At 41.0% G+C, this 20,559-nt stretch overlaps 1 protein-coding gene across 8 annotated transcripts in view; it reads right to left on the bottom strand.

Moving 5' to 3' along the window:
• TULP4 (TUB like protein 4) overlaps nucleotides 1-20,559 on the bottom strand; it is a 172,771-nt gene that overhangs the window by 25,600 nt on the left and 126,612 nt on the right. For all 8 annotated transcript variants that reach the window (XM_075413868.1, XM_075413872.1, XM_075413865.1 and 5 more), the window contains 7 exons: nucleotides 19,640-19,806; nucleotides 8,506-8,730; nucleotides 6,052-6,286; nucleotides 5,413-5,557; nucleotides 3,833-3,977; nucleotides 2,386-2,479; nucleotides 603-746 (listed from right to left, as the gene is read on the bottom strand). In XM_075413868.1, coding sequence (XP_075269983.1) covers nucleotides 603-746; nucleotides 2,386-2,479; nucleotides 3,833-3,977; nucleotides 5,413-5,557; nucleotides 6,052-6,286; nucleotides 8,506-8,730; nucleotides 19,640-19,806 — 1,155 coding nt within the window. The remainder of the gene's footprint in view (nucleotides 1-602; nucleotides 747-2,385; nucleotides 2,480-3,832; nucleotides 3,978-5,412; nucleotides 5,558-6,051; nucleotides 6,287-8,505; nucleotides 8,731-19,639; nucleotides 19,807-20,559) is intronic.

Genomic DNA, 20,559 nt, shown 5'->3' with positions numbered 1-20,559 from the left:
TCCAGTCCTTGTACCTTCCACACTCACATTGCCTGAATCCATGCCTTCCCATCACTGCTTGAATCTTCTGCTACCTTACATCTCGGTGAAATGCGGAATTCTTCCTGATACCCCTTGTTTATAGACTACCTTACTATTTCAGCCTCTCTGTAAGACTTGGTATTGATAAAAGTCCAAATGGGTATTTACCACTTCTCTCAGGGTGGCTGGTTTATGGGAACATGCCCTCCAACCCAAGCTCCTATCAGCAGGCTGTGCTTTGCTGCCGTGAGGTCACAAGAACGACCCTTTGGGGCTTCCAACATATTACGATTGAGTCCTACAAAGATGCAGAATGCAAGGCTTCGGTCTATGGAGAATTCTCAGCAAACTGAATAATTTTCCAAGGAACTTGAAACTTACATGGATTATATGTTCCACATATTTTGGAAAACAATGTCCATAATACATGTTAGCCTTACTCTAAATTCAATTCTACAGGACCCCATCAGACTAAGGGATTTTTATTTGTGTGCTTACCAGAGGGGGCTAGTGACACAAGTGATCTGTCCTCCATCTAGCTCAGCCCATAACACGGCAGACCACCAGCTCCTCCTCCTTACCTGGTAAATCATCCTCGTCTTCACTGAAAACATTTGGATTAAAGACAGGCAGGTTAATGTAGTCCATTGAAATCTTCCGCACTTCTGGGAGATATATTGTCATTTGCCTGGGCTGAAGATGCAGCAAACTGGTTTTATATATTACTGGAGAAAGAGTACAACAAGAAATTAAAAAAAAACAAAACCAAAACCTGTTACACAAAGAGCATCTAACGCTAAGAAAGAATCAATTGAAGCAGACAGAAGGGTCATGACTATTTTTATCTAATGTATTAATGAACAATCGCATATATGGGCCATTCTTGGCCAAACCACTATGTAACACTTTGCATAAACAGGATAAAAGAGATTGTTACTTTCAGCTATTTCTCTTTAAACAGAAGCAGCATCTCTGTAGTTAAACAAACTGTAGAAATAATAAATTCTTTCATCTCGTATTCACATCTATTTTTAAAGCAGGAAAATAATTTTTCCATTCTACTTTTGGAACTCTTCACCACAGGATGCTACTGATTATATGAGTTTAGGGGAAAACTGGAAAGCTCGCAGGAAGGAAATCTGTTGTGGGTTACTACACACAAAGCAACCCCTTCTGGCTCAGCAAGTCCCTGGACCCAAACCTTTGGAGACTAGGAGAATGTTGGAAGTAAGTATCACCACACACTTACTCTACACTTACATCATTCCCTATGTATCTGTCACTGATAATGAGAGAATTACAACAACCCCTGGTCTGAACCAGTAACGTCATTCTTACACTATCTTTTGACAATCATTGCAAATGCAGATGTCAGAAATTCAAAAATTGCTTGAAAAAAAAGTGGCTGGAACAAACCTGAGGGTTTCTATAAGACACTATTAAGTAGAAGGTGCCACTACCCTATAGTAGTAGCACTGGTTGTCCCCAAGGAGACAATATCCTGAGAGGACCACCTTTGGCTGGAGGCTGGTCCTCTCCAGAGTAGTTGGGACTGAATCTCCTGTCCGACAGTAGTTACTACAGCCACAAAAGATATTTATTTAACTAATTCTCCATCCAGGGCATCATTATGTAGTCCTGACCTAACTATATAATGCAACACAGGAAAAAACAAGCTTTCCAAAGAGCTTGTAAATCTCCTATACTTGCATTAATATTTCAATTCAGAGCTCAGTTCTGCTAGGTGACAAACTGTTCTTTAATTAGCCTTCTTCCTTTCAACAGGACTATCCAGGGAGATATAGCACACACAGAAGGTGGTCAAGAGACTAGACCACTGCTACTTTTAATGAAGGCTACCTATTTACTGATTCTCCAGCAACAGAACCATATGATAAGGTTATGCACTGGCTTGAAGAATCTTGAGCATGATGCCATAAGAGCTTTTTTAACATTATTTTGGTATAATTAGGAGCTAAATGACTATAAAAGTCCGAGTTTTAAAAATATTCCTATTACAGTAACTTAAACCGTGCAATTTTTATAGTTCTCTTGCAAAAATTTTCTTTACTTGCTTGGGTTTTGTTCAAATAAATTGTAAAAATAAAAGTCTGGGCTTGACTGTTAATCTTTTTATTACAGCTGAGACTTTTAACATTTTATTGATCATCTCATTATTGTATTTATAGATTTTAATCTCTTTTAGTTACAGTGAATTTTGTAAAATCTAATTCCTACTGTCCACACAAAGTAAGTACTTTGCTAAAGAAGTCTTCTGGTCACTTAGAAAGAATCACATGACATAAGTTTGTTGTTTATTAGAAAGAGTTTGACATGCAAAAAATTAATAGAGTTTACTTTTACCTGCACCAAGGTTAGTTGGTAGGAAAGCAGCCAAACCCACAATTTTAAATTTTGTTCCCCAGATATTAGATGTGACCTGAGCAAGGTAGTTGTGCTGCAAAGCAAAACCAAGATCATTTTCAACTAATAAAGTCTATATCAAGCTCTAATAAAAACCTGCAGAGGATTCAAGCTATTGCAAGTAATAATACAATTTCGTCTTCTCTTGCTTTTATTTTATTGAAAGTCTAATGTGCCTACATAGCAACTGCTATACCTAGTCATTAAGAAGTCTCATTTTGGTATGGGAACACCAACCGAAGTGATGTACACAACAGCCACATAGGCTGATTAAAGCTGTTGAAGCACTGAACAACATGAGGGCTGCTTAGTGACAGTAGGCCTGTTTCAGATGCTTGCTTCTCTTGCACAATAAGAGTGTGACTATTCTGTATTTCAGAAAGTAATGCACCCTGCCCTTCGCTTCCACGCTTATGAATCACTTTATAGAATAGTAAATAAGACAGAAATTAATTACTCATAATGACAAATATATTTTTCCTGGAGTTTCCAAAGCAGCTTCCCAAACCATTGCTTCCATGGTGATCAAATTACGGGTCTGAAAGGCCACGAGATTTTCTCAAAGGCCAAGAATTACACCATCAGTATCAGGAGCAGGATCTAAGCCTCTGGTCTCCTGCCCCACTGAAAGGACTTCTGGTCCTATCTACAGCTGCTATGTAAGTGATCTAGAATGATTCAATATAAAGGAAAAAGTGAAAAGACAGAGCAGAAAAAACCAACTGAAACGATACAAAACAGAATTAAAAGAACACAGGTTGGTACTAATAAAATACGTAACCTAGACAGTTCTACAGCCTGCTAAGTTTGATTTACTCACAGGTCATGAACACCACAAAGAGCACAAAGTACTAATTCTTTGCCTTCCTTACAATTAAGGCTATTCCATGTTCCTGATCTAGTCAAAGATGTCCCTGATCACTGCAACAGGGTTGGACTAAATGAGCTTCGAAGGTCCCTTCCAACCCAAACGATTCTATGACTCTATGATTTATGAAACAGAGGTGGCCCTCTGAAGCAAGCATTTCTTTATCTCTGCAATTCCTAGCAAAGCAAGAACTACGGTGGCATTAGGACAGCTCTGAGAAAGAGAATAAGAAGCATTTTCACATACACTTTCCAACAGCATCACCTAGAATAAAACCTCTCACATGGATTCACATTGACAGAAGTCAGTGGTGCCACAATTTATCAAACAATGCCTGATATTCCATTGACACTTTCAGACATTAACATTGAACTGGAAGATGCAAGTCTATAGCTGTTCCATCTAGTTACTGTAATTAAATGAAAAAATTTTATTGTGATTATTGGATCTATATCACAACTTGCTGCCTCTAGAAGGAGACGCATTTGGACTCAGGTCTGGTAACAATGTGCACAATACCTGAGTAATATCTTCTAAAGGAAACTCTCTTCGGGTTAGGCTTGGTGAACCAATAGAAGGTTTCCTTATTGGTAACCTTGGTGATCTTGATATCTCCTGCGCAGCTCGTGACATCTTTGGAGATTTGCGAGCTTCTATATTGATTCTGCATATAAAGCAGTAATTAGAATCATCAACAGGTATACAAAAATTCACAAAATTTGTGTCTTTGAATGTAAAGAGGTAATGAAGACAACTGGTACGGTGTCCTCTAAGTGGCTAATGAAGACTATAGAGGTCAAATTTAAAGATATATAAGGCCTGACACTTGCAGTAACTCTGACCAGATGCTTTCTGATTCCTTTAAGAAAGCTTACAGCAGTTCTGTCGGATAAAATATATCTTCCACTAACCCATAAAAAGGTGTAGGGCTGAGCTATTTCATCTGTGCAGACTTGGAGCAAAGCCTCAAGAAGTGGAAACGTGACACCTCAGCTGGCAGATCTCCACGTTAGCACAGCAAACCAAGGCTCCACAGACCTTGTCAATACTCTTACTCTAAGCCAAACGTTACTCCTACCTCCCACTATACAAAGGCGGTCATGAAGAAGAGATCAAGCACCCAAAAAAGCTCACTGGTAGGAAAAATAATGAACAAAAGTTACATTTCAAAAGTACTGTCTTACAAAACCAAGGATGCAAGATAAATGTTTTTCCTGTGCCATTTTGGTTTTAGGCTCAGGAACTGATGGTTCTTTTGTCAAGTATTACTAAACTGAAAGTTTGGTATTTCACATATGATGTTCACATGTAAAGGGATACATTTGCTTTGCCTCGTATGAGGAGAAGTTCCTAATATAAGGTCTTTCAAAAAGTGTCAGCTGCAGGTAGAAGGCATCAGGGCCTCAATCCCATAACATGCAGCTGGCAGATAGATGTCAGTGCCTCTGGGAAGCACCACAGACATCAGTGAGGCTCTGTGCAGGTGGAGGGTTCTGTCTATGTACATAATGAATATAAAAAAGAGCTGGCAGGAAAGCAATCAGACAAAGAATAAGCTTATTTTGCGTATCGTTACAGAAACCTGTCAACTCAGTGTTTAGGAGGATCTGCTTGTTGAGGCAAGGTCACCACTGCATCAGTGCCACCTATGCATGGACTTACGAATTTGAAAATACCCCTGAGGAAATTAAAGGCTTAAACTAGACCTGGGACCCTAAGCACAGAGGAAGTAAAAAACCCCAGATTGTCTGATGGACAAAATACATCCTATGGTGGCAAGAGTTTACATGTGGCAGAGGCAGTGATGGGAGAAATTATAAAATCTTTCTTCGAAACTGTTTAGGGAGAAGTGGTTCCCATTACCCATTGTTGTTTCCCATTACCTTTTGCCCCAGAACCTTCCCCAAAGTCTACCTCAACGTCAACCTCTGACATCAGCCCAGAACTGCACACTGTACAGGACTCCTCCAGAAGACTCCTATGTGCCCAAAGAGTTTGCTTTTAATTTCATGAGGTGTCAAGACAGTGTTTTAAAAAAAAAAAAAAAAGAAAAGAAAAAGCCGGGGAAAAAGAAGAAGAAATATCCAAGAAATTATTACCTGGGGAGTTTGGGTGATTTGCTAGCTCGACTGATTTTGGGAGATTTCTTCGCTGCCCAGTCATCACTCAGTTCGATATCGCTGGAGTCCGAGCAGTTGCAGCTGTCAATCACAGTGGAAATCAAGCTGTTTCCATAGATTTCATCTATCAAGACAGGCCCCAGAAAATGTAAGTACTGCTTCAGAAAACTGATATCAGTTACAACTATCAGTCATCAGAAGCATAAAGCCGATCCACAGGCAGCAGCTAAGATAAAACTACGCAGAGAAAATTAACAGTTCTTCACCCTGCCTAGTATAAACTCCAAATTTCCAATGATTTGAACTCCAGTGAACATGATTCAGAGGGTGAATGGCATTCAATCGACTTCAAAACTGAGACTAAATAGTATTTTCTGCTAATTAGCAATCTATTCCTCACTATTCAAAATACAAGTTCCCTTTTGTAAAACAGAAGACAGCATGGTGTAATGCCAGAGGCTTGAGCCCAGGTCACGCTAAAGATTTTTTTTGCATCAGAAAACAAGTATCAGATGCCACCTTGCATGTTGCATATATAGATTTTCTTTAACTCTTGAGGATTTAATATTTGAAGTATTGCTAAATCATTTTTTACACAGAGCAACAACTAAATTCTACCTGCTTTTCCATCTGTTTTAGGATCCATGATGACAAACTCTGGCCGCAACTTGCTGATACGACGTCCTTTCAGGATAGGCACCAGTCCCCCAAGGTATTCCAGGTACAGAGTATAACATGGACCACCAACCTCTGGGTCATCTTCCGTCCGCTTCATCGTGCAGTGAAGTCGTTCATTACCAGCTGTTGGGTAGCTGACAAAATCTCTCATATTGTTTGGGTCTGGGATAGGAGGCTTAATTAAGTGAAGGAAGGAAAGAGAAAGTTTCCTATAGGTTATTGGATTTTTTTTCTGTGGTGACTTAATCCCAACACAACTAACTGAACTTGAACTCAGCTCTAATGTGGCAGGTCAAGATTAGTACAGGTTACTGCGTGAGTTATGCAGGACCCACACGCAAGACAGAGTGGCTGCATATTACCTAGTTAGGTCACAAAGCAGCTGTACACAGAAAACTAAAACTAGTTACATCAAAAAGGAAGGTTGTACCTGTGGTTAGAGCACTGAATTAGATAACAAACCTGTTCTCAAGTCCCAGCTCATCACAAACTTCTCTTTTAACTTTGGTAATGTGGTCAAGTCTAAGTCTCAGAGTATCTTGTTTCTTGCTGGCCCTCCAAGTGAACTTGGCCATTCAGGTTCCCATTCCTGGTTAGTATTGGTACATGCTATGCCACTATGCTACAATGCTGTCAGCTCTGGAAGAAGCTTGTACTTCTTATACCACTTCCAAGCACATGACCCATCTTTGCTGAGGGACTAGTTGCGTGCAATGTGGAGAAATCTGAGCACAAAGCTCAGGGTGGGTTACTTTGCCAGCACACTGTATTAATGAAAAGCTCAGTCCTAAAGCAGTTGGAGTGCTTTTGTCTAAGACAATACAGCCTGTGTGACACAAATACTACTAAGCCAACACAGTTTCTTTCAAAATGAAAGTTCAAGAAAAAAAAGCGGGGGGAAAAAGAAGCCTCCTTAACCTGGCAAGATGGATACGTGCTGAAGAGGGATTTGTAATGCAGTCCTCAAGTTGGAGGGGGAAGAGGAATATATGCAGGGAAGAGGGTGCCTTGCCAGGCACTGGAGGCATGGCTGACAATGGAGGTAGGAGAATGTGGCTGGGCTAGAGCCAGGTTAAAGTATGAAGCAGTGCTGAGGAGGCTCCAGAAACACCCATGAATCAGCAGGGGCATGTGGCTTCTGGGAACTCTGCTTCAGCCTCTCAGCTATGCAGCCCCACAACCACTCCTCACCCCAGCATCCCCTCTAGGAGCTGACAGAAGGGTGGTCAGCAATGGTGTGTCCCTGTTCTGCCTCTGCCCCCAGATCTCCGTCATGGCTCCCAGCCTTGCTACAGCCAACTGCTGCCTTCAGCATGTCCCATCCCGTCCCAACCCATCCCATCCCCTGCCTTCCCTAAAAGCCAAGCAAGCGTCACTAGTGCTCTAGAGAGCTGCAGGGACAACATGGAAAGCATCCTGGGGAGAAGCGTGCTAGAAAGAACTGAGAACCACCGGTCTGCTAAATGCTCTGTGTCTTTGGAGATCGAGGAGTTATGGTAACAGCAAGGCATTTATTCTTCTCTGGCAAATGAAATGTTTCGCAGTCACACAAATTGCCCTGATTAGCAGTACCCAAATGGAACTGTGCTGAATCATTATTTTATAGGCATAATTTGCTCTCATTTAAGCTGGGGCAACTCCACTGATTTCAAATTAGTTATTCTAGCTCTGCATTGTTTTAACAAGGACCTGAAACTGGCTCAAGAGAATGCTATAACACATAAACAAAAAGCACGTAATACAAAAATATATGTTTGAACGTAGGGCATTTACCAGCTAATGCTCTGGTTTACAGGCTGTGATAAAGAGTTTGGAAATCCTTAGATGTGACTGAGGGCAAAACCATGAAAGAAAGGGGCTGCGCAGATGGCTCTGCTAGTGCTATAGGAAAAGGCATAATGTCTGGTTCATTTTTCCATAGCACTGTTGGAACAGTAAGGCTGGCAGAACTCACTGTCAGTACAATTATTCGGGCAGCCATAGGTCTTAAGTATAACTTTCCTGCCGATATAAGGACTCATGTAAAAAGTAGAGAGGCAACAGTTTTACCATTGTGAATCTCTCCTATAACTGTGACACAGCATCAGCATGAGCTTCTTCACAAGCCTTTGTGAGTCAGCAGCATATTTTACCCTTGGGATGTCATTGGAAATCCATCCCCATGGAATAATGTAGATCAGTATGTGTGAGCCTTCCTTTCAGATTTTAGTAGGCACCAAATGGATCTGTGGGCTCTTGAAGAGGACAGGAATGACCCTTATTCAAGCTTTAAAAACTGTAATTATGATAATTATAATATCTTATAATTTATCTATTGTCACTTAGGAGCACCATGGGGGGGGGGGGGAATCAAGCAACCCTCTTCCTCATGCACACACGTTTCTTCCATTTTACCTTGATTGTTGGTATAAAGGCAGTGGTGAGGTACGAGCAGAGCCGAGGGGGCAGGGTCAGTTTGCTGATATCCTTGTCATCCCGCAGACAGCTAGCGATGGTCTGCTGGCACAGCAGCTGCAGACTGGAGACCCTGTGCTCGACTCGGACAACGTATAATGCAGGTCCGGAAGCCATCAGCAGGCGCGAATCCCTGTGACCCCAACAGATCGAGATGATGGGACGCTGCGTGGAGAGGAAAAGAATACAACTTTAGAAGAGTGCATACTTTCTCCAAGATAAAGGATATAACTTTAAAAGAGCGTATGCTTCCTCCAAGATAGTTGCAAAACAAGCGATCATATGAATTCAGCACCGGTCCTGTTACCCTAAGTCTTCCAGAAACTTCAAAGTGCAAGCTATTGCCCACAAAATGGGAGAAGAATGTGAACATCTGAAATTATCAATAACAGTGGTTGACGTTTACACAGTGCTTTGTACTCCCGAGGCTTCAAGCTCTTCACACAAAGAATTGTCTATCAAATTCATTACCTAGATAGAATAAGTGACTTTAAAGTCACACAGTGTTAAAAACCAGGATTTTTAATGCCCTGTCCAGATCACTTTTTCAGTCATGTAATCAATCTTCATCCACTGGTAATGGCTCACATTTTATGACTGAAAAGTTAAATTACAGGCCCAGAGACACTTAGTAAACTAGTGGATAAAACTCAGTTGGCTTTCTTGTCTTGCACCGAGTCTTCTGCTGCAGTGTCTCTTTTGAACTACTTCCAAAGGAACTGAACTGAGAAAGAGCACCAGGAACAAAACAGAGAATGGCCTTTTGTCTGCTGCTTGTCTATACTCAGAAATGTCTAAACTCATGACAGTAAAAACAGAAGGAGTCAGGGGCGACTGGTACTGAGTGTCAGAAAGTGGAGCGGAATAACAATAACCAACTCAAACGCTGCTTTGGACATTATCCCCTGCTGCATGAACATTAAAAGTTCGTATGAGAATACTGAGTTGTGCCTGCAAGGAGCTCTCTAAATTCTCTTCCTAAATCCCACCTTTTTCATTTAAAGCACCAGTCTGCTGGGACCTCTTGTAGCCCTGTCACTATTACTTTTGCCCTTCATGAGCTGCATCCACCTATCATCTCTTGCTTTCTGTGTTACAAAGCATATATATATATACACACAGCTGCTGTATGGAATTTCAATCCCATAGCTGCTATCTCTGTACAAATAAGCAACTCAGAGCAAAGAAGAAACTCTCACTCTATGAAGAATACTGCGCAGTAGCCTGTAATCAGTGAACTACAAAATGTTTACTCCTTCCTGTGAAGGGTTCCCTTCTTTTCACAATTTGTGACACTCAAAAGTTTAAGCAAATATGTTTTTCATCTAAATTATGCACTATATTTACTGAAAGGTGAGGGTCTCTTTGGAATATCTTTGCGCTTCACAAGATGCACCAAACAAGAATTAACTATACAGAAGACAAGGGTCAAGGCCCCATCAGCAGTAACTTTCATCCACTCCTCTCTAGTAATATGGTACTCAAGATACTTGAGTTAGATCAACCCAGAAGCCACTTATCTAGTCTGGGGAAAAAAGCTTTCCTTTCAGTTACAAATTCAAAAAGCTTAAAGGTGAGAAATCAGGACAAGATGTTTTTATGTGAATGATATAAAGCAGAATGCAGCTGCACAGTACTATATCAATGTCTATCATCGACATAAAGGGTTGGACGAAAGAACTTCTTCAGAGGAAAGATCGTCCCTGCTGCATCATCTCATGCTAGATTTAAATTTCAAGGAAAAGAGTAGTTTTAAAGTGGGAGAATAAAGAAGCTTCATTTTCATTACATCTACGCAATGCCACACACGCTTCCATGGAGGCACAAACCTTCAGGCTGACTGATATGCAAATAGAAAGCAGCAACATGTGAACCTTGTGATTTTCACAGTAATTGCTAAAGGCGTTTTGTAGTGGAGAACTTCAAAAGAATTGAGAAATCCTTTGTACATCATCAATAATTATTACATGGCTTGTCATAACCATAATCTGTAGGACAGAGCCTTAAATTTGATGAGAGATCACATGAAGTATCCCTTACTGATTGGTATTTTCATGATTTGAGAGTGCGGCTCATTCCTCATACTATCTGGCAGTAATGAGACAGTTCAAGCTGCTTGCAAAGTAAATGCAATTGAAAAGGCGCTGACACAAGTTTGGTACCTGCCACATCTACTACATGACAGCCTGAGAAAGGCACCAGTAGAAGTGACCCTGATTTCCCTCAGGGCCGATTTCCAGCATGGGCAGAACTATCTACCTCATCATTACAGTCGGATCCAAACCGCATCCTTCTGTTCACCTTGCATCATCTAAAGCTTACCTATAAATACGGTGAAGGAACAAACAAGTATTTGACTTGGCACACAAATGTTTATTTATTGGATAGAGTTCAATGCCAGAAGAAAAGTCTAATATCCCAGCTATCGTAACCCAACACAGCACACCCAGACAGCCCTGCCATGAAGTCTAGTATTGCAGCTATTATAACCCAATATATCACACCCAGAGAGGCCTCTCTTCATCCAGAGTCAAACGAAACCACTTCTCTCCTCAGGCTACTGCTGCATGCAGAGAACAGCAGAGATGCAGATAGCACCAGTGCAAGAAATTTTGTAATCTTAAACATATTGCCAAGGAACAGGTTTTTCAGAAGCTTTGAAACGCTTGGTGGGACTTCTGCCAACACAGCACTGTGGAGCTGGGGAAGAGCAGAAAGTCAGAAGTCGAAAGACATTGCCTCACTGCATGATTACATGAAAGCTTCCCAACAGGCAACCGTAATTCAGCCATCTTCTAAACTTCTGAATAGCTGATTCCCTTATATTCTGCATATGTATTTTTATGTCAACAATATGCGAGTGGTGCATGTTTAAACATGGACACACACACACACAATACCTAGAAGTGTTGTACTGTTTGTAAATAAGACATTTCTACTCTTCCATTTGTACAGTTAGTCTCCCCACACACCTCATATTTTACTCAATATTTTCAGTCTCATCAAAGAGCACTTGTACCATCCTGGTTTGTCTTTGCTTACTGATTCACCAGACACACCTTACCTTCCTTTTCTATGGCACTGTCAGACCCCTGGTACTCCTCAAGCCTACTATCCAGCAACACTTCATTTATGGTGAAGGGCTAAGATTTAACATGAGGTTCAGGGAAAATTAGCCTGTCATTACAGGCTTGGAGAAATAAAAGATCACCCAAATGCCAGATCTGACTTGACCTTTAAATGTACTGCTCCAATAATATTTTTCAATAACTACACTTTCCACTCTGTCCTGTGATGGACAAGGGATATGAATCAATTACTGCAGCAAGTCAGTTATGAGCTGGCCATAGCTTTCCTTCCAGACACTGCTGAGAAAAGACAACTGAACTCTAACTTCCACTGCAAAACTATTGCTCTTCACGAAGTACCCACTTATTTGCACTGTTTTAGCAAAAAAAGGAAGGAAAAAAGTTGTTGATACCTATATTGCAGCTGTTAGAAAATGAACAAGCAGATTCTACCACAGGAGAATTTAATTTTCCACGTTTGCACACTTGTTTCGTTGGTGCTAGAAACAAGGAAATGCAGCTACAAATATAACATCTAATGATAATTTCTAATCTCACTTTGCATATAAAGATCCCATCAGGTTTTGAAAAATCTAAGCACAAACTGTAAATACCTGCATGAATTCCAGGGTTCAAATACAAAACATGCAGGGGAAAAAAAAATCATGGAATAACTCTTGAACTTCTACACATAGATAGGATTCAGCTCTATGACAATTATATATTAGAAATAATTGGCTAAAGGACCAAAAAATCAGGTATTTTATTAGGAGAAATACTGACTGAAAACACATCTCAAAAAGCGGACAACAAGCAGCTCTTGCGATTTTTTTCAGAGGGGCCCTGAAAGTCAGCTACACCTACTCAAATCTGTACCCCCAGCTGGGATGTCGACTCCCCTTGGAACAGCACGCAGGAATGGATATTCCTGCTCAAGCTCTGTGGCTGCTTCTTCTAAGTCACTCATCTGCTTGTCTTACAGGAGAGAACATAATTTATGGACCTTTCATTACTTGTATGCAGTTCAGTCAATGAAAACACTGTTCAAGCTGATTCTTGCTGCCTGCCTTGAGCTCAGAAATCCTGAGCCATGGGACCTGCCTGCTGCTTGCACTAAACCCTTGTCTGCTGGCACTGGAGGTCCCACTGGTAATGAAATAAAAATGGTATTCCAGGGCAGAAAGCCCAGCAACAAGTGGGATTCTTCTCAGGAGAAAGAACCCAAATGCAAAATAGTATCTAGTGAATGGTACATGTAAGTAAAACTCTGACATATGTTGCCTGCTTGCTCTCACTTTTCTGATACGAAGACAGACATTTATCCCTCTGCTTTTCTCAGAGAGAAGCTGGAAGGTGCAATGGCTGCAGTGCCCACCCGACTCTTGTGAGCTGTGTGTGCACATCTCTGTACTGCCACAGCATTCATGGATGGCTGCTGGGAAGTAATATAACTTCTTCACTCTTCTGTTCCCCATATTTATAGTGGGAACAATATTAACTAGCAAGAATTCATGGTGCTAAAAGCAATAAAGACTATGATGTGGTCAGAAATTACACTGCTGTGGCCTTCTATGATTTTTCATGTAGCAAACTCTTACTTGATTTGCAGATGTTTGTTATATCCTCTCTGTTTCTACAGTTAAATTTTTTTTCAAGATTTCAATACAACGATGAGATTCCATTTTAGCAGAATGGGTCTCTGCTTAGACAAGAATCTCCATTCCAGTCCTGATCACGATCCATTTCTGTAGCAGTCAGAGATGATCTTATAGCCTATATGGAAAATACCAAAGTCCTCACTCATATCCCAAATGTTTCACCAGCTAGTTCTAAACTGTTGCTCTTGTTTCTCTTTCTGTAAGAAAATAAACGCTTCTTGAAGTTTTGTTGTCATCCAATAACAACTAAATTGGATTAATTTCAGGCAATATAAATGAAAGGCAACGTTAACTCAGAAGCAACAAACCCAAACACTATACGAAATAAACTGAGACAAAGTAAGCAAGGTCAGCTCAGCTGGGCAACATAAAAGGCAGCCTCTTCTCTCAAAGACTTCTGATCTGAATTCAACCTAAAATTGCACCCTCCTTCAAAGCCTTTGGTAAAATAGCTGTTACACAACTACCAGGTTTCTGCAGGATCATATAATCTTAAATCTATACATTCAGATGCCTGGACTTTTCCAGTAGAGAAGCAGCCTGTGAAATGCTGTGAAGGCTGCTACTGACAGCAGCAGGTTTAGAACAAGGGGATATGATTCCCAAAGACTCCTGGAAACCTCTCCCATAAAGATTTAGCCTTTGGTACACCACTGTGAATTAGGGTTTGAATACATTACACTGATTAAAATGTGATCACAGTTTTTCTGCATAAAATCTTGTGGCTTATACAGCTGATTCTGGAATATATGGGGCTCAGTTCACTCTTATCCTCCTTCTCCACTGCACTTGAGGTTTAATCTGTTCTTACACCAGTTACACAGTGGTATAGAATCATAAGATAATGTAAAGCTACTCTAGGATTACAGGTGTATAAAAGAGATCAGCATCAAGGATTCTAAACCCACATTCTTGTTCCTCTGGTCATCTCAGGGATATATAGGAAAGAAAATTACAAACAGTGAAGAAGGAACCAAAATATAAGCCACAACTATGAACCATCAGATGGAATAATCTCACAGGTTTTGTAAAGTCAGCAGTCAGGTAATTTTGAAGTGATCCTGCAGGAGATTCCTCTGTTTAAAGTTCAAATCGGAAGATATGAAGCAGCTGTATCCACTCAGAAGAGAGCTTTATGACGGCATGTATGGTTAGCCGATATAACGAAGACCTGTCTGCACACATGGAAAATTCTGAAATGACAGAACTGGGCTGCAGCATTTCTGTTGAACAATCTTAGCAAGATCCTCCTAGAAGCTACACTAAGGCACATGGAGGACAGGGAGATGATTCGAGACAGCCAGCACAGCTTCACCAAGGGCAAGTCCTGCCTGACCAAGCTAGTGGCTTTCCATGATGGCGTGACTACATCAGCACACAGGGGAAGAGCTACAGATGTCGTCCATCTGGACTTCTGTAAGGTCTTTGACATGGTCCCCCGCAACATCCTTCTCTCTAAACTGGAAAGATATGAATTTGATGGGAGGATTGTTTGGTGGATGAGGAATTGGTTGGATGGTCACATCCAGAGGGTAGTGGTCAGTGGCTCAATGTCTGGATGGAGATCGGTGACAAGCGGTGTCCCTCAGGGGTCCATGCTGGGACCAGTGCTGTTTAATATCTTCATCAGTGACACAGACAGCGGGATCAAGTGCACCCTCAGCAAGTTTGCAGATGACACCAAGCTGAGTGGTGTGGTCGACCCACCTGATGGATGGGATGCCATCCAGAGGGACATGGACAAGCTGGAGAAGTGGGCCCGTGTGAACCTCATGAGGATCAACAAGGCCAAGTGCAGAGTCCTGCATCTGGGTCGGGGCAACCCCCGCTATCAGTAATGGCTGGGGGATGAAGGGACTGAGAGTAGCCCTGTCAAGAAAGACTTGGGTGTACTGGTGGATGAAAAGCTGGTCATGGGCCAACAATGTGCCTGCTGTAGGTGACCCTGCTTCGGCAGGGGGGTTGGACTAGATGACCCACAGAGGTCCCTTCCAACCCGTACCATTCTGTGATTCTGTGATTCTGTGTGATGTGCTCTCGCAGCCCAGAAGGCCAACCGTATTCTGGGCTGCATCAAAATCAGCGTGGCCAGCAGGTCGAGGGAGGTGATTCTGCCCCTCTACTCCGCTCTCGTGAGACCCCACCTGGAGTCCTGCATCCAGCTCTGGAGCCCTCAGCACAGAACAGACATGGACCTGTTGGAGTGGGTCCAGAGGAGGCCCACAAAGATGATCAAAGGGCTGGAACACCTCTCCTGTGAGCAAAGGCTGAGAGAGTTGGGGCTGTTCAGCCTGGAGAAGAGAAGGCTCCATGGAGACCTTATTGCAGCCTTTCAGTATTTAAAGGGGACTTAAAAGAAATATGGGGATGGACTTATTAGGACAGCCTGATGTGATAGGTCAAAGGGCAACGGTTTTCAACTAAAAGAGGGTAGATTTAGACTAGATTTAAGCAAGAAATGTTTTACAATGAGGGTGGTGAAACACTGGAACAGGTTGCCCAGAGAGGTGGTAGATGCCCCGCCCGGAAACATTCAAGGCCAGGTTGGACGGGGCTCTGAGAAACCTGATCTAGTTAAAGATGTCCCTGCTCGCTGCAGGGAGCCTGGACTAGATGACCTTTAAAGGTCTCTTCCAGCACAAACTATTCTATGATTCTAAAACCGTAAAACAGTCTTGAGTAAATTGATTATTATCATCCCTGCTTGATGCCAGGGAAGGGTTATGAGGATTTAACAGATAATGTAAGAAATTAACATTCTTCCAATAAAAAATTATGCGCGCCAGGGCAGCCTGCTGTTCTAATCACATTTTTAAATGTTGGAAAAGCAGGACCATGAAAAAACTGCCAGCTAAAAGAACTGGGCTATTTTTGATTCATCACATTGGTGTTCATGTACACAAGGGCAAGTGTAGTAAGATCTAAGTTTTACAGGAACTGATAGTATATTTTTGAATAGTTATCAACTGATCAACAGCCTTTAAGATATGCTGTTGATTTATAAAACAAATACGATGCTCTTCATTTATAAAATCAAGTCTTTGGAGTCACAGTATGGACTTGGTTTTCATATAATTGCTTCCAACGAGAGGAAGATCTGCTGTGACTTTCTGAAGCCCCTTCTGAAATTTTTTCATCATTCTTTCGAGGTTCGAAACAGTTTGATTCTGTGTAGCAGAACTTCAACATCTGCCAAACCCTTACCAATGCTTTTTCAGCTCTTTCTACTGTATTCTGCAAATATATTCTTGGAGCATGTCAGGGTGGCAGCCTGAAGCCCCAGAGCAAGGAGCAAGATACTGCTACTTTACACTAGCTCTACTGCTGTTTATGAATGTTATTTTTCATGCAAAGCTACTGCACTCATTTCAGTATTTCTAAACAGGTGTGATTTCCCTGTCCAGGGTTTTACAGTCAGCAAACTAGGTTTATGAACCATAAAGTCCTACACTGAAGCTAAGAGCTTAAATGAGTTAATCAAATGAGACAGAGGATGCCAAAACTATACTAAAGCTGGAGGAGAAGCAGCATATAAAACACCTTGAAGGGCTCCATGACAACAGACATCATCAAGCTGAGTAACCTGCAGTACCCAAATCTATTCTACCTTGAGGTTTGCAGTGACTCCATGTTAGGTAATGTTCCAGCCAAGTTGCATATAAATCCTGCGTCAGTTTTAGACTGAATTTTGTTATAAACAATAAAATCTCATTTCCTGAATATCCTACCAAAGACACTCAGGAGAGACAAACAGCAGAAACAAAGACAGTTCAGCATATCTTACTGATAAAATTTTCAGACGTCTGCTTTATCAAAGAATTGGAACAGAGGACCACATGAAAAATCATTTTTGCACCTATAATCCACCATTTTCTATGTTCATTGTTGCTTTCCTTTTTTTGACCTTTATATTTGGAACAATGCTCATTTAGAATAAATGTGCTTTTCCAGTCACACATTTGCTTGCTTCAGAAGAAACAGTTTTAGCAGAAGAGTTCAAGATGAGGAAATTATTTTCTTTTCTCCAAATTTTTTCTTCAATAATCAGTGATGAATTTTATAAAATCCCATTAGAAGGCTGACTGTCATGGTAAAGAAACTAACAAATTTACTGTGATTAATTTGTCATCAGACACATTACTGGGACCACTGACTCACTCTGTTACCTTTGCATATACATCTTTGGAGCAGAGGCACTGAATAACAAAAGTTACTAGCAATGTTTTTGCAACAGCAGTTTCTATCTGGTTTTGTTAGTAAATCAAACACTTAGCAATGTTCTAGCATACCTGTCACTTAGCTGGTAATACTGTTAGACCAGCATTCAAATGCACAGAAGCATAAAGTCCACATAAGCAGATACAGGTGTCCTTCTGAAAGACCCCTCACTTCCTCCTGCAGCTGCATAAATAGGAATTTAAATGCACTAAAGAAAATCAACACTGACTACTGAGAGAAGAGGAGCGGCTCTAATTTTAGGTAGGTCTATGCACACAGTCTTATAATAAACATAAATAAATCTGTTTGTTATTTTTACCCTGGTTTCCTAAGGAAATGAGACTCCATGTTTGTGTTATTAACTGGTGGTTGCCACCCCCACCACCCTTCACTTCCAACCTGGCTTCCAACTTCTGAAGCTGTTGGCTTTTCAGCTGAAGTTGAGAACAGGAGAAGAAATCTGCGTGATGTTAAAACGCTGCAATTTCAATGAAAACTAGCAGTTGGAAAGAGCAGAGAGGCTCACGTTAATATTTTCACTATGAGAAACACGGCAGCATGAACTTGGCAGTTACCTGCTCTGTACGACCTGTCAGTTGTCCTGTAAGCACTCATACAATGGCAGAATAATTAGCCCTCACGTCAGCGACAATATGGGCTTTCTCCCAGCTGATTAAGTAAAGGAGAAAGCAGAGCTGAAAATATGAGAAGTTGTTGATGGGATATAGGGAGAGCTAGAGGAAATGAAGGCATTTGAGGTGACTGGGAACAGTGAGGGAGAGAGCAGTTAAGAGCAGAGCCTGCACACACGCACACCTTACAGCAGCCTGACCTGATCGGTTCTGCTGCTCCAACCACAGCTCGATTTCACAACTTGAGACCAGAGTGCTACACTGGTTCAACAGCTAACATGGACATACGATGTTCCAATACTGAAGTAACAGAATGAGGTTTGGTTTTTGCCTGGTCTGGGAACAAGCAACACCGGTATAAATATGTTTTCTCCAGAATTGATCCAGAGAGGAAAGGGCCGTGCTGCTTTGCTGAAAGGGCCACATTTAAGACAACAAAGCTGTGTGTATGGGTAAGTCCTTTAGATACCTAAATCAGCATTAGACACCACTGTACATATTTAGGTTGGCTTTAGAGAACATTATTTTGTACATTACAGAACTAAAGAATTCTATCTAAATTAGGGTGCTAATGTTAATAAGCACAGGTTAATTCTAAATATAAGCAAACACAAAAGCTTAGCAGCTGGTTTACTATGTCACCCTTTTGTATCCATCCCAGATGAGGGTACTGAAAAAGAAATGATAATAAATAGTATCATCACTATTCATAGTTAAGTAAATATATCTACAGCATTTTTCTTCACTTTTAGATTTCAAAGCTATTATAAATTCAGTTTCACTAGTAACAGTCAGAAATCAGAACGGAGTCAGCCCTGTTCTGCAGAAAATAAAATAAAACTGTACAGTGACATTCAGCTGGGTCCTGAAATATCAGCAAAGACCTATGAAGCTTGTTGTGCCCCTCAGCAGTGCACAGACCATGTGATGACATTTACTTGTCAAGTAACATGACCGAGGTTACGGTGAAAGTCTGTACAGAAGGTGGGAACAGAAACAAAACTTTCTGATTCATCCTTCTCTGTCTGATGCCATAAAAACTAAAATCTTGCATCAGATGCATTGACTGTACATTAGAAAATTACAGCAATAACAAAGAGAGAACAATCTTGTGTCTATATCACTGGACTTGGAATATTTTTGTCCAGTTCTTGGCTCTGCTACAATATCAAGCAAGTTATCAATTTTTTTCCCCTGGGTCACTTATTCATAAAACAACAGAATTTCCTTTTTCTGTCTTGGCTGTTCATGGCCCAATGGTTTTGGGAAACAGACTGTTGCTCATTATATCTAGCACAGTGGACCTTAGCATCAGATGCACTCTTGGATGTCTACCTTAAGGCAAACAATAATTATTTATAGTGCACTTTTATCGTATTCTAGAATGTGTTCAGGACATTCTGTAAACCTTTTCACATTACAGGTCTATACCAAAGAGCTGATGTGGGAAAAGCATGCCAACAAAGCACTGAGAACTTACTCAGAAAATACCTCCTACCTGCACAGGTGTCTCCAGAGTGTAGATATGCTCCCCACGCACATTGTAGAACTTGACAAGTGCGCTTTTCAACAGGGAACCGTTGCCAAGGTCTGCTAGCTGGCTTTGCTTCTCCATGCCTGCTACTGCAAGCAGGTCTCCTTGTGTACACCACTGTACCACCACATCTGAAATTGCAAAGACAGTCTGCAGTAATCACTGATTAAAATCAATAGGAACAGCATTTCCAGCTACTGCAAAGTTACTTGAACAGCTAAAGCACGCTCTCAAAGGTTACTTAAGTACTTCGAAACCTAAATCCTTTCACCAAAATAGCAGCAAATATGCTGCATATGCGCTTCCAAGAATGACACTTGCTTTTTATTTTGTAAACTGCAAAAAACGTGTAAAAACCATTAATTTTTCTCTCTTCATGGTGAGTCTAGAATGTAATCAGCGGTTGCTCCTAAGTAACTAAGTACAAGAATTTATTAGAGATGTTAAAACTGATGTGGAAGATCTTATGCACATCTTTGGGGTAAATAACTGGAATGAAGTTGATACACAGAAATAATCTGACTGAGAGAGCAGTAAAGTGTATTTGTCTGGAAAGGCCTACAGTGCAAAAAAGCAATGTATTTGGCAATGCCTCATGTTCTCACTGGCTGTGAACATAACTTTTAGTGTCACTCAGACTAGAATTATATTTTAGTATAAAACCAAACTAGAAAGACGTTTGTATTTTTGTCCATAAATACAGATGGCCTCCATGTCATAGGTTTTCTTTTGACACATGACTTGTGAAAACCTACTCATCTGTCTAGCGGGAAGTTGCCAGAAGCACACAGGGAGTGCTTAGTCTTTCATGTACATGAATATGAATATACATATCAGTTACTTCTCCTACAGGCACCTCACGATGACGAATGCCCACAGCTTAA

The sequence above is a fragment of the Opisthocomus hoazin genome, chromosome 2 (assembly GCF_030867145.1).
Source record: "Opisthocomus hoazin isolate bOpiHoa1 chromosome 2, bOpiHoa1.hap1, whole genome shotgun sequence".
Taxonomy (NCBI): domain Eukaryota; kingdom Metazoa; phylum Chordata; class Aves; order Opisthocomiformes; family Opisthocomidae; genus Opisthocomus; species Opisthocomus hoazin.
This window is presented reverse-complemented; position numbering and strand designations above follow the sequence as displayed.